Source organism: Callospermophilus lateralis, chromosome 5, assembly GCF_048772815.1.
Source record: "Callospermophilus lateralis isolate mCalLat2 chromosome 5, mCalLat2.hap1, whole genome shotgun sequence".
Taxonomy (NCBI): domain Eukaryota; kingdom Metazoa; phylum Chordata; class Mammalia; order Rodentia; family Sciuridae; genus Callospermophilus; species Callospermophilus lateralis.
This window is the reverse complement of record NC_135309.1, coordinates 104,837,797-104,851,496: the sequence shown is the minus strand read 5'-3', so window position 1 is coordinate 104,851,496 and position 13,700 is coordinate 104,837,797. Positions and strand designations below refer to the sequence as shown.

Sequence of the window (13,700 nt, the reverse complement as noted above, 5' to 3'; positions counted from 1 at the left end):
TACCTTTTTTCAGCTACTATATAAATATATAATGAAAGTCTTTTCATATTTCTGAGTAATTTCCATAACATTTAAAAGCTATATAGCCATAATAAAACCTTATTATTCTCTTACATCCTAAGTTTTTTTTTAATTATAAGTGATTTATAAAGGAATATATTGTTGCTGAGTTTTAGGGACACAGGCTTTTGTTCTTAGCAAAGATCACAGTGTCAACTATGTGTTTTCTGAACACCTGTGATGGGCATTGTCAAATTGCTCTCTAGGAAAATTGTATCCAGCTCTGCCTCCATCAGCTCTGCACAAAAGGGCCTCTTTCTCTACAACCTAGCTGATATTGGATGTTACTCTTCCAAAAAGTCTCTTATACCACTAAGTTTTTAAAAAAATTTTTTTAATTGTAGATGGACACAATGCCTTTATTTTATTTATTTATTTTTTAATGTGGTGCTGTGCATTGAATCTGGTGCCTTACATGTGCCAGGCAAGCCCTCTACCTCTGAGCTACAACCCCAGCCAGGCCAGTAAGTTTTGACCAATAATCAGGAAGTCTGTTTTCTGAGCATTCTGATTTCCCATGCTGTGGTTTCAGCCAGTGCTACCTGTTTGTTTGGGTTCTGTGTATCCTGCATTCACAAAGATGTCTACTTGGTGAAATCTCAAAGGTAAAGATAATTAATTGAGTGCTTTACTATAACAGAACGGAAAACTGCATTGCTTGCCCTGTACCTCCAGTAGCAGATCCTGCAGGATCCTGGAAAAAGAAATGGTGGCCTCAGGTAGCCAGTCCACTGAGTCTCTCTAGGTAAATTTAGATTGATTTTGGCAACAAGTTATGTTACCTTCACAAAATGTAATTTCTTAAAGCAACTCTAAGTGATGTTAGTCTGGGCAGATAAAAGGTTCTTTGAGTTTTCTTCTAATAATGATGACTTACAATATATTAGAGACTACACAAAATGCTTTGCATATATTACAGTCTCACCAAATCTATGATGTGACTTCCATTATTGGCCGTTTTCTCAGAGAACAAGGAGATTACTTCAAGATCACTCAATGAGTGACTGTGGTGAAGGGCCAGGTAACAGCAGCTGAAACACCTAGGCCCCCTGACTCCTTCAAAATGGGGGCTGCTTCTGCTCCTCAGCACCAGTTCTTTGTGTTCTCCAGTTCTTTGTGTTCCCTCTTATCTTTCCACATTTCTAGTAATAATCCATGCCCATTCTTTTTCTTTTTTTTTGTTTGGTGGGTGGGGGAGTACTAGGGATTGAACTCAGGGGCTCTTAATCTCAGGATTATAGGTGTGCATTACCATACCTGACTCTGTGCCCATTCTTTAGGGAAAAAATTATAGCATGTTGTTGCAAGTTTCCAGACCAAAGGCTAGCCCTCCAGCCTGCAGGCGATTCCCTGGTTCCTGCTCTTCTAGTGTTTGTGTACTAAATGGCCTCTGATGTTTTTTTTGTGTTTGGAGAAACTTTGATAAAAAAATCCTTAATTATTAGGTTAAATATGCTTTTTATGTGATCATATAGGTACTAATCCTGGATGAGAAATTATTTATACTAAAAAAAATTATATAAACTGTGAAAGCCTATCACTTAAAAGTTTTGCCAGTCATGTAGCTGATTACTTTTAGTGTCTGTTGTCAGGATTGAGCTGAATCATCACTGATGAATTGAAACCTATGGTGTTATCTTCAAAAGTATGAGAACTTACAAGGTTATGCTCTGAGGGTAAGGACAGAGCAGTGTTTTCCTCAGTTGTGATCTGGTGATGTAGCACTTTTGCAGTTAGTCTGTTTGCCACACTGAGGTATTGGTTTTCCCACAGAGTGTGTATTGGCCGTTTGTCTTGCTCATTCTGGGTAGAAGAAATGTAACTTGGCAGCCTGATATTAAACCTGTGTTTGAGCTTTGGCTTTGCTACTTACTAGTTTTCTGATTTTGGGAAAGTGACTTAACTAATGTCAGTTATGTGACAGTTACTTATCTGTAAAATAAGGATTTTCTACCCTTTAGGGTTTGATGAATAAATGAATTAGTATCAAGTGCTTATCATAACATTTGCAGACAGAAAGTGCATAATAACCAAAACACACTATCATTTCTCCATGGGGATGATGAATCCCAAATCCCTGTCCCTGAGTGGGTCTTCTCTCCAGTCTGTCCCGTACTCACACAGGACTTCTCCAGGGGCAGCCTGCAGGGAACCTCCCACTGCTCCATTCTCCTGGCTCCTTCTGGATCCTTCATCCAGGCAACTGTACCACTTTCCACCTAAAGCTTACTCGAAACACCTGACGGTCATCCTGGACTTCCTCCTCCCTCCCCATTGCTTCTCATCAGTCCCTAGGCTGTCCATTTTTAAGCTCTAACATCTCTAGTTCATGCTTTGCTTGTCACTGCCGTAATGGGCTTGCTTCCCCTGTAAATACATTATAGGTGTTTTCCCAAACATGGGCACTTCAGGGACTACTCACCTGTAGGTGTTAGGTTTTTCAGGATGTTGGCTATAAAAAGCCAAGGAGTTGCTAATAGCTACATGTTATTTGATTGACTTCTCTTTCCCATATGGTTTTGTTTTTTCTACTTCCTCTATTTGTGTCTCTATCTGTATCCTGTGAACCTAAGCAAAATTAGCAGCTCACATCTTGAAGACTTATTTTGCAGAACTCCTCAGGGTAAGGAGAGGAAGCTGCGAGGAAGGAGATAGCAGGGGCAGCGGTGGGAGGGCCTCAGCAATGACTAAGCGGCTGCGATGGGCCTCAGAAATTAGGACAATTATTGGGTTTTACTGCTTTGAAGAGTAGTCTGTTTGTTTCGATGCCCTTATCCTTTAGTGTTTGAATTCAAAAGGTATTGATTTATTTGAAATTGCTTAAGTAAGGTCTGCATAAAAGAACTGTCTAGGGTAATACTGTTCTTAAATTTTTTGTTAGGCAAAGAAGTTAAGGGGATAATCTAAGAATAAGTTGAATGTATGTTCCAAGATTAGTCGTAGAAATTTGAGTAGCAAAACTGCTGGCTAAAAACTAAGGATGGAAAGAAAGCACACGGGAAGATTCCTCAGCCTCTGCTGAAATTTAAGTCAGGGTCTTTTCTCCTTGAGGATTAACTTTTGAGAAAGCATCAAAAAAACTCCCAGTTTTGCTTGGGTTATTCAGATCATGATTTGCTTGGAAAACTTACTAAGGAGGATGACTTTGCCAGCTTCTAATTATGATTTCTATTAGAAACCTGGCACCTGACATGTATGTTTAGAAACCAAAGCATAAATGTACTTTCAGCTGTCACAAGCCCCAGGCCAGGGAAAGAAATAGCCATTTTTGTTTATTCTAACAAATAGTAAGTGCTTCGTGGTATATGGAGAATTGAATATGTTTATGAAAAAAGTATTTAGTATCATTAAATTTATAAATTAGAAATCAAACTATTCTGGGTGAGGCCTCTTACAGGTAGGATTATGTTCAGGAAGTGTGGATTTGGGATGACTCCATATGGTTGGTACTTTTGTTGGAAGAGGAGAATGTGGCTTCCATTAACTTTTTCTGTCACAAATGTAAAGAAATATTTAGAAGCATTTTTCTCATAGCTTTACTTTAAGGTGTTTGTGTAGTACATGAGAGGTTTTTTTCCTAGTTAAAATCATATTGATGCTTCTCTAGGGAAGAAACATATACTTATCTTGAAGTTAAAGATAACCTGTGGTAGGGATATTAGTAACAGAATGACTGAAAATACTTGAATGTCTTTTTTTTCTATCAGAAATATTATAATATGTTAGTGTTTAAAATAGATTTTGATCAAATTACACACATCATATTGAAGCCAATATACTTAGACTTGAAAGAATGAGTTTGCAAAATCTTGTTTTAATTTCAATTCTGAGGAGGGCAGGGGAGCACATTGTGAAAATACATATGCACAGGAAACTAATCAATGCTAGACAAACAAAGTATTACTTTACAATATAGTAGGATAACCACAAATTTGAAGGCTCAAATTGAGTCCATCAGCTGTAAATACAATTTTATATTTGGCTCAAGTGGCTATTGAATATCAAGTGGTGCCAAGTTCCTCCAAAGCACCTAAGGACCCCCTCAGCCTTGGAAGGAGTTTCACCACAGTCTCAGAAGAAATCCCAGTCATCCCTTTAACTCTTTTGGCCCTTGGGAGTCATTGCTACCCACACAGATGTAGGCCAGGGATTCCCAGTGGCCACGTGTTATTGCACAGAGAGGTCTGTTCTAAGCCAGACTCTTATGGCTAAGAAGGTGTGAGATTAGCCCTTAAATAGTGGTCTAGCATTAACATGGTCTATAAAAGCACATTAAGAAATAGCTCCTTAGTGATTATGTACCAGCTACTAGTTATCACACTAACAGAAAAGGCAATATGGCAGCTTCACATTTCACATGAAAGACTAGCACTAACTGGGCCTGGCTTGCTGGCTTCACTTTCATATAAATATAGTGATTATTTTAATTTAGACCCAGGAGAAAATGATTTCATGCCAGTCTTTTTTTCACATAAGATTCGTGTAGCATTAAAATTGTTAGGGGCTAATGACGTGGCCATGAAGGCAAAAATGTGTAACTCTCCTTTGCCAAAACAGAAACATCCCTGTTTTGACTCCTGTCCAGTTTCCAAAAAACAAAACATACATACACCTTTGTTATTGCACATCTTTCACACAAACTTGTGTATGTATAAAATATATATATATATATACTTTTTAAATATGCTACACATAAAAGACTATGGCACTTTACAGAATACATGTTTAACAAAGATCATTACACCACAGATGTTTGAAAACTATACAAAAACCCTTACACAATTAATGTAACATTGTTGAGTTAGCACACAGGTTTAAAGAATCCACAAACCCCAAGGCAAATACTTCTGCCTTAGAGTTCATTGAGAAGCCCAGCCCACGATAGAACTTTTAAGCACAAATGCAGGCAAAATAAATTATACTTTTCTTTTAGTAGTAATGTCCTACTTATTAGAAAAACGTGAGTGGGTCAACAAGTGGTTTTTTAAAAGAGCCATGCAGAAGAGTTTTGATATAGAAAGCCTGATTTTAGATGGTCCTTTCATCCCAAAGTCAGTCTAATGGATTAAAGATTTAGAAGACCCACTATCTCTGTCTCTGGTAGAAAATACAGCCTCTGCTCTGTTGTAGGAAGTCAGTATTCAGGTAGTTTTTAGTGGCTTAGGGTTTTGTTTGTGCATGTGCCATTTTTGGTCTTTTATAACATTCAAATTAACCAAATAAACACTGTCAAGTGACTTTATTCTGGCTGAGAGACCACATTTTCACTTATGAATATTACCAGGTTGATTGAAGGGTACACTGCCACTTAGTCAAAGAGCATGTGATAGACATGGTCAGAGGGTCTTCTGGGCTTAGGATTTTTAAAGCAGGAGACTAAGATTTAAAAAAAATAATAGTGTTAGGAAATTCTCTCTTTTGTAAAGAAAAATGATAAGAAAAAAATTGTTTTTATCAAAATTTGCCTGATGATGGAAATTGCTTTTAATGATAAGGATTGCCCACATGCTGGCCGAGGGCCTTAGTGAGAACACTGTAAATTCAATCAGGGACAGGCACCTTCTCCAGTGGCTCCCATAGACTATTTTCATGTGGCTGGAGAGATGGTTAATGTTTCCTGAGCCTTAACCGAGGTTGCTAGGAGGATTTCTGTTTACACTTCTTGGAGGGGGGAAAAAGATAGGATTTAAACCTTGCTTACTTTGAACTTTGGTTTAAAAATGATAAATTAAGACCCGGTTCCATATTCCTCACTCCTCTGATCCTTAGACTTTCATCTGTTAGATAAGTTGGTTTCTAGTGTAGGCCAAAGGACAAAATGTAATAAAACTTTAGTTGCCCTATTCTGTATATAAATAAAGTACTTATTTATTCTGTACAAGGCTTAGTTCCAGACTCATATACTTTAACATGATTCACCAGGGCAAGGCTGTAAAATCTAAGTCAGGGTTGTACACCTGATGTACCACACAATAACTTGCCAGTAGAAGGGGCCTAGTGACTATTAAAATTTCAAAACCACCCTCAAGCGAGCAGATTAAGAAACCCACAGAGACCTACACTTTCAATCTTTCCTCAAATCTGGCAGGTCCACCCCACTTCCTTCAGGTGCTAAGGAGTGTTCCCAAGTCATTTCTGGCTACTTGGGTCATTCTGATTACAATCTTCCTGAATCAATATATTAGAAATTTAAGGAAACTAGATGAAAAGCCTGAATCCTTTTTAATAGTGGTGCTTGACTGTTCTTGTAAACAAGTGTGGGCAGGTGTGATGAGTTTAGTTTGGTTTGCGTTTTTTGCATTAACTTTCTACTCTGTTTTCCTGGGGACAAAGTCTTTGATGCAGCTCTTTGGTTGCAGCAATTTAATGTTATTTCAATCTGCTTTCAGGATCAACACCAGTGTCTACAGAAACTTAACTCTTGTGACTACCTCCCTTTTTTCTGCCAAAAATGCCATTCTGCTGCTAACTTTAAGGGTCACCAAACAAAAAATATCTCCCTAAAATGCTGAGATTCTTGTGGTCCCTCCCAGTGAACATCTAAATGAGCCACAGCTAGTTTGGAGATCACTGTCCTCAGAAGATGGAAACAGAGTTAAGTTTTCCTTTGGCAGTCAAAGCACAATCCTAATCCTGAGAGAAAACTGTGATGGGGGGCGGGGAGAAGAGAGTGGACCAGCCTGGGCCCTAGCCTGTCTGCTGAGAAGAGGAAAGAATTTGTCTTCAACTGGCAAGGTTCTGTAGTCTCACGATTGTACTGGTCCTCAATCTTTCTTTATTCAAAAGTTTCTAAAATCTTAGAGAGTGACAGTTCTGTTTATCCACCTTACCCTGAATTTAGCCTAAAATTAAGTTCTACTGAAAGTTTCCACATTGTCCCTGCTGATTCCTTTGGTCAGCTAAGCAAGAAACAGTGTCTTGCTGTGTTCTTTAGCACACATTCTATCCCCAGTAAATTTGCAGACTTCCTTTTAGTCTTCAATTGAGACACCGTGAAAGAACTACACAGAAAACCAAAACACCAATCCTAGACTGCATGCGGAGGCCAATGCTCACAGGTGTGCAGCTTTGAGGCACAAAAAGCTGCAAAAGCTGGCTAACAGTCTCCCATTTTATCAGAAATTCAGATGCCTTTGTGATTCAGATCATTATCCTTCATGGAGCCCTGGGGGAGGTGGAGTCTGACAGGACTCCTTGACTACAGTCAGGGTCACAGACTATTTTCACGTTCCATCCCTTGTCATTTGCACTGCAGCCCTCCTGTCCAGTAACTTTGCCCCTCATTGGTCCTGCTAAAGCCTGGGGCTGTGGAATGTGGCTTTGATAGGTACAGGCTAGATCTCCACATGATTCAAAGGATGAGGACTGTTTCACAACATTACACAAGAAAGAAAATGGCATTAATGTCTCTTCGAAACTAAAGGAGGCAGATAAGGTTCTTCCCCTCTTCAATTTCTTCTTGTACTTTGTCACTGGAAGTTGCAATTTCTGCTTGTGCGGAGAAGACAGCACAGATGAAGGTGAGGACTGTGCCACCAATGGCAGTGTAAAAGGCCCAGCCCAAGGAGCAGTCTCCAGGTTTGTAGGCAGATGCATAATGTCCACAGTAGTCTATGGCTTTCTGGCAACCCCAGCCAGCAGGGTAGAGTATCAAACCGAGGATAAGGAATAGGCCTGCAGGAGAGAAGAGAAAACAGGTGAAACCCCCTCGGCGTTCCAATCTATAGTACAGTTCAGATCTGCAGAAACAATTACTTAATTTGCGGGCTTTGGGCTGTGGCACCCATTCTTCAATAGAAAGTGTTAGGGATGGTTTTATGCAACTCATCTGACCTGAGCAGGAAGTATCAATTTATTAGCACTATTTTCAGCCACTTTTGTACATGTTGGAACATGGATTCATTAATACTTTCTTCTAGAAAAGCAAATTAACTTGTTTGTTACTATGTCTTTGCACGAGACTACTACAATGAACATTTCCTTTCGTTCCAGTGCAGACATGGTAAACTAAAGCCCTCAAGCCAAATGTGGCATTATAAATAAAGTTTCATGGAACATCGGCATGTCCATTCATTTCTGGGCTGCCTGTAACTGCTTTGGTGCTGGAACAGCAGAGTTAAGTAGTTCCTATAGGCCACATGGCCTACAAAACCCCAAATATTTATAATCTGACTTTTTGCAGAAAAGAGTTTGCCAACCTTGGTCTAACAGAATTCACACAGAACCATCGGATCCCACCCTTGGTTAAACACAGGGGTCAGGAGCCTTGAAGGAAACCAGATCGTAACCTGATTGTCACTGCTTCCAACAGAGGAATCTGTTAGTATTTACCAATAACCAACTGCATGCCCGGAGCAGAGATTTTGATTGTAAACCTCCTAAGAATTTTCTGTCTGGATGCTTTTAGCCTTGAGTAGACACTAAAATTATGCCTCCATTTTATTGATCACCCCATCACCATGTCACAGTAAGCATCCACCTTGCTATTCCTTCCGGTTTTACTGCTCACTGAACAACTGGATGTAGCAATTTAAGGCTGCCTTTCCTGCCTGTTCTCATCAGAGCTAGGACTAGGGAGAGGCGACTAAGGTACAGATTTTTACTCTAAATGTGCTTGTGGAAGCCCAACTGCAGATGCCTGGCTTGCCTCACCCTCACCCTCAGTGGTGGTACTGGCCACCACTCATTAGCAGAGGCTCTTATAACAAGGGTTCCAAATCTTACCCAACACTTTCCGTATGAAGTATTATTTAAAGGCCTTTTTGTTTGTTTGCATCATGTGGGGCAGGAAAAAACTCTTCTCTGCAAAATGACACAAGATTGCTAAATCAACCAAAAAGTCCTAGTTTTCATAGACCTTGGAACATCAATTCTACCCTTGTAAAGAAATCTTAGAGGGCTGGGGATGTGGCTCAAGCGGTAGCATGCTCGCCTGGCATGCGTGCGGCCCGGGTTCGATCCTCAGCACCACATACAAAGATGTTGTGTCTGCTGAAAACTAAAAAATAAATATTAAAATTCTCTCTCTCAAAAAAAAAAAAAAGTCTTAGATTGCAGTTCTCTTTCTTTTCCTACCTTAACTGAAATTCTCTGGGTTCATAACGCCAAAGCTTTTAGGTCATTGGGAAACTTTCTCACCCAGAGAGCGTGAGTGGATCTGTGGCAGTATAGACTTTTGTGTTCTTTGCAGTGCTGGAGACTGAGCCTGGGACCTCGTGGATACTAGGCAGTGCTCTACCACTGAGCTCGATCCCAGCCCTTTTTGAGTCAAGTTCTCACTAGGTTGCCTAGACTGGTCTCAAACTTGCAAGCCTCCTGCCTCAGCCTCCTGAGTAGCTGGGATTACAGGTGCAGTAGAGGTTTGAAGGAAGACTGGGAACAGTGTTTCAAGTCATAGATCACAATTTTCTTAGCTGTCTTCATCCTTGGATGAAGTCTTCTTGTCCAGCTGGGTAGTTTAATACTACAGTGGTTTTGGGTCTGAATGTCCCCACTTCATCTTGCTGTTCCACTCAGAGGACCTCATGGGAACCACTGGGTGGTTCACAAGGAAGTCTTTGTGATTCTGCAGCCCTGGACTGCTTTCTCTAGAGGTCTGGACACTGGAGCCAAGGAGGCAGTGGCTATAGTCAGGGAAATGCAGAGTGCCAGTAGAGCTGCAGAGGAAGAGCAGCATGGGACATCATGGAGAGGGGCTGTTAGAGATGAAAGGAAGCCAGTTACCCAAGACCAGGGCAGACAATGTGAACTGATCATCCCCTGGATTATGGAAAGTCCAGAACCAGCAGTCTCGGAGTGGGTGTCGGCAGTTAAGTCAGAGCTGCCTTGCAAGTGTGCACCAGGGGAGTTCCTAGAGTGCAAGCCTGTCAGCATGGGACCAGAACAGTGTTATGATGGGTCACAGCAGAGGCTTGCCAAGTTGAGAATGGGTCAGCTGTTAAGAGCTCTGACTTTGGAGTAAGATAAGGTTTGAATCTACAGTCTGCCTTCTATGAGCTGGGTGATCTACAAAAAGTTTCTTGACCCTGTTCCTCACCTGTAAAATGGCCTCATCTTTAACTCATAAGTTGGTTGTGAATTTTAAAGTCAGTAAGGAATACTTTCTACAATCATAACAAAGCTGGAACATAGACCAGCAGCAGCCTGCAAGTTAAAGCCTTTGACAGACCTCCCCCATCTGTGAGCAGAAGCAGAGTCTAACCATCAATAATAAACAGATCTGCTTAGTTTTGAGGGCATATTTTGAAAGATATAGTTTGGGAAGATGGAAGGATATCAGGCTATAACTTAGTACCTTTGAAACAATAAACTGTTCTCCATTTGAATAGAAGTTTACTCAGCAAGGAATTCTACAATGATTTAAAGTGATTCTTAAGTATTTCTGAGGTCTAGGACAAGCCCCAGTTAATCCTGTCTGCATCCCACTTTGTCTCCTAGGAAGCTTCACCTATGAGATCTTGATAGTTTCCTCCCTCAGACTCCTAGGTGACACACCACCACTGGGCCCTCTATCAGATGTCTACCCGCGCAGGACTCAAAGGCACCCTTGTGCAGACAGCCTCTGTCTTGAGGTTCTAAGTGGAGGCCCTGGGCAAGGGCACTGCTTTTCCCATTAAAAGACCAAAGTGTTCATATTTTGTAGCTCCAATTAAGGATTAATTGCACAGTTCATTTATACTGTGGCTTAAATGTAAAATGAGTATATTTTAAAATATTAGGGACAGATGACAGAAAGCATAGAGTTCACTATATCATCCCAGCTCTGCCACGCTGCGCTAGGTTCTGGCTGATTGTAGGATACGTGAAATACCTTAATGCAGCATCTCGGATCCTACTTCCTGTTAGGAAGCAGGCTGGTTTAAAATAATAGAGCCCTTCCCCTAATAGCCCCGGATCCACTTTCACAGCCTGTTGAGCCCAGCGAGGACACTGACCTCCTTCAGGCATTTGTTCCCTTTTCTAGGAGCACAGGTGGGATACCTTGGGTGCTCCAGTCATCTTAAAAGCTTAATACTGCTATATTGCCTTCATCAGTTAGTGACAGAAGACAACAGGGAGACCTTATAACAAAAGGGTGTCATGCTTGAGTTTGTCAAAAGCCTCAGCTTGAATATAAGCCCACAGGAAAGTCCACATGGGAGGTGATAAACATCAGGCTATGGTGCATCGCCCTGGGGAATGTGCAGTGTGTGGCAACCACATGCTGCCCGGGGCGGGCAACCGGGATAGTCATGCACCTCAGCAGCTTCTCCACCTGTCCACTCTGCCCTGACTGGTGGCCTCTGCTCCCAGCACTCATCAGAGCTGTCATCAACACAGCCAGTGCCAGGAAAACGCAGGAACTCAAACTGACAGAAAACAGTCAGCCCTTGAGTAAGCAAGAAAATAATTTTTTATTTTTTAAATCATGTTACTTCTCTGTGTATTTAGATAAAGCTGCTTCTACCAAGGAATTCCAGAATGACTGGTGATTCAGGTGGCCCTCTCAGGTGACTGCACACTCAACCTTCCCCTCAGGAAGCCCAGATGAGGGAAGTGTGGGCAGCCAGTCTGAATGAATTCGCATACTTGGAGAGGCTCTGTCAGTCACTTTCATAGTGACCTGGATATCGCCCCAATCCTCAGAGTAGCAGAATGTGTCTTCAGACATAGGCCTGTCACCCCATGGATTGAGCTACACTCACCTGTTCCTTTGTAATATTACGCCTTTGCCCTGTTTGGGATAGAATGTTCCATGGAAATGCTCTTTGTGTGTCCCCTTCTCTTGCTCTCCTTTGGGTATGACCTTCCTTGATGTCAGTCAACCAGCTGACATCAGGAAGCTAGACTCCACCCCTGAAACCTGACCCCTTGCCTCATTTGAATGCCTTCTCCTCAATAAAAAGGGTTTAGCACTCTCTCTCGCTCTCCTTCTGCTGACCTTAGAGTTAGAGGAGCCATCACAAGAACCCCCCCAAAAGGTATCTCTGTCTCTTGTATGGTTATTGCATGCAGCCCAGTCCCCCTGGAGTGACCCTGAGTGTTTTAGTCATGAGGAACATACAGCCATTCATCTGTGCCCAGCCTACCCTGGGTCTACACTGTTCTTAGACTGAGAACAGCTTCCCTGGGCAAGTATCCCTCAGCCCTGCCTAACAAATGTCCCAAGGCTGGGCATGTTTGGTGTGAGGTACTGGAAAAGGCAATATAAGAAAGCAAGTGCCCACAGCCTGCTCTAACAGAGACCTCAACTTGGTGCCTGACTGAGATACAGCAGGCTGGACTGGGAGGGGGACAATGCAGGGAGGAATACTGGCTGGGAGCCAAGGACAACAGGGTCACCACCAAAAGAACCCTAAGTGACCTGGAGAGCTGGTAGCCTGTGCTGTGGCTCAGCTTGACAGGATGTGTCTTAGTACTATGTCCTTATCCTGGAGGGACATCCTCCTAACATCTCTTGTCAAAAGCCTCCCTGTTCACTATACCAAGACAGCTGGATGATGCCAGCATCTGCTGATCCTGGGGTCACCTAGGGCATGATTCAACCTTATTGGTGGAATAAAAAAAGTAAATGAAAAGAAACTGATGGCTAGTCACTTGGACTACCCTTCAGATGCCACCTCAAGGTAGAGTCTTGACAACCTCAGGATAACCCTCTACATGGTGCTCACCCTATGGGGCACCAGCTATCCCAGTGTGACCCCTTTCACGTCCTCTGCTATTTTAGTCACATTATACTCCCCCCAGTTTTAGTGACCCACACAGGAATTTGCAGTCTCTCTGTGGAACCTAAGAATTTGGTTTGGGTTTAACTCAAATAATTAGACTACGGTCTTCATGTAGGTAGGGACTGTGAACTACAGCTGCCTCCCCAGTGCTCAAAACAGAGGGCACTAACACCAAAAAACCCCCCCACAGTCCAGCTTTCAACATTCGGCATTGACTGGGAAAAGACCAGCCCCCAAATCATCTTAGGTAACTTCCTTACCACTGCCCGGAACCAAATAGCAGGTGTGATTAAGTTTTAATCAAGCCACTTTAGTGGGAATAGAACTCTGAAGAGTCTTGCCAATCCTCAAGTTTGGGAAGGCTAGACATTGTTGAATACCATGAGCAATAAGTCTTTTGGTCTGAAGATGGGCCACTCAAGCCTTAGAGCATAAGGAGTTAGGAAGGGGAGCTAGGTCTCGGCCTCAGCTCATGTATGAGAGACAGGGAAAGCTCACAGCCCTCATAGCCTTTCCCTGATTTTCTGTCACCTGCTCCTCCCCACCAGACCAATCACACAACCGTTACTCTCTGTTGGTCAAAGGACTGGACTTGAGGCTCTATCTTTATGGATCATCTGCCATTTACACAGAAGCAAGTTATTTTTCCCACCTGGAAAGTGAGCTCCCTAAGCCAGGTCCTGTTCTATGGAATAACTGAGCGAGTCTCAGGTGCTGCACCCCTACTTCCTCTTTACACAGGCTTCCAGACTAAATATCATAACTGTCTAGACCTCAGTTTACAAAGGAAATTTTCTAAGGATGGGAACAAAAGATGGCCGTCTGTTCTGTGTGTGGAGGAGCCAAAGCAAGCTGTAGTGCTGGGGACCTCTACTGAGTCAGCCATGAAACGCCTTGTGTCTGCAGAGCGATGCCCAGCAGACCACTGAGTGG

The 13,700-nt window shown here is 42.2% G+C and overlaps 1 protein-coding gene across 2 annotated transcripts in view; it reads right to left on the bottom strand.

The window, feature by feature from the left end:
- Positions 1-5,903: 5,903 nt before the first annotated feature.
- Lhfpl2 (LHFPL tetraspan subfamily member 2) overlaps positions 5,904-13,700 on the bottom strand; it is a 146,632-nt gene continuing 138,835 nt past the window's right edge. For both annotated transcript variants that reach the window (XM_076857093.1, XM_076857094.1), the window contains one exon: positions 5,904-7,734. In XM_076857093.1, coding sequence (XP_076713208.1) covers positions 7,478-7,734 — 257 coding nt within the window. In that variant the 3' untranslated portion in view covers positions 5,904-7,477. The remainder of the gene's footprint in view (positions 7,735-13,700) is intronic.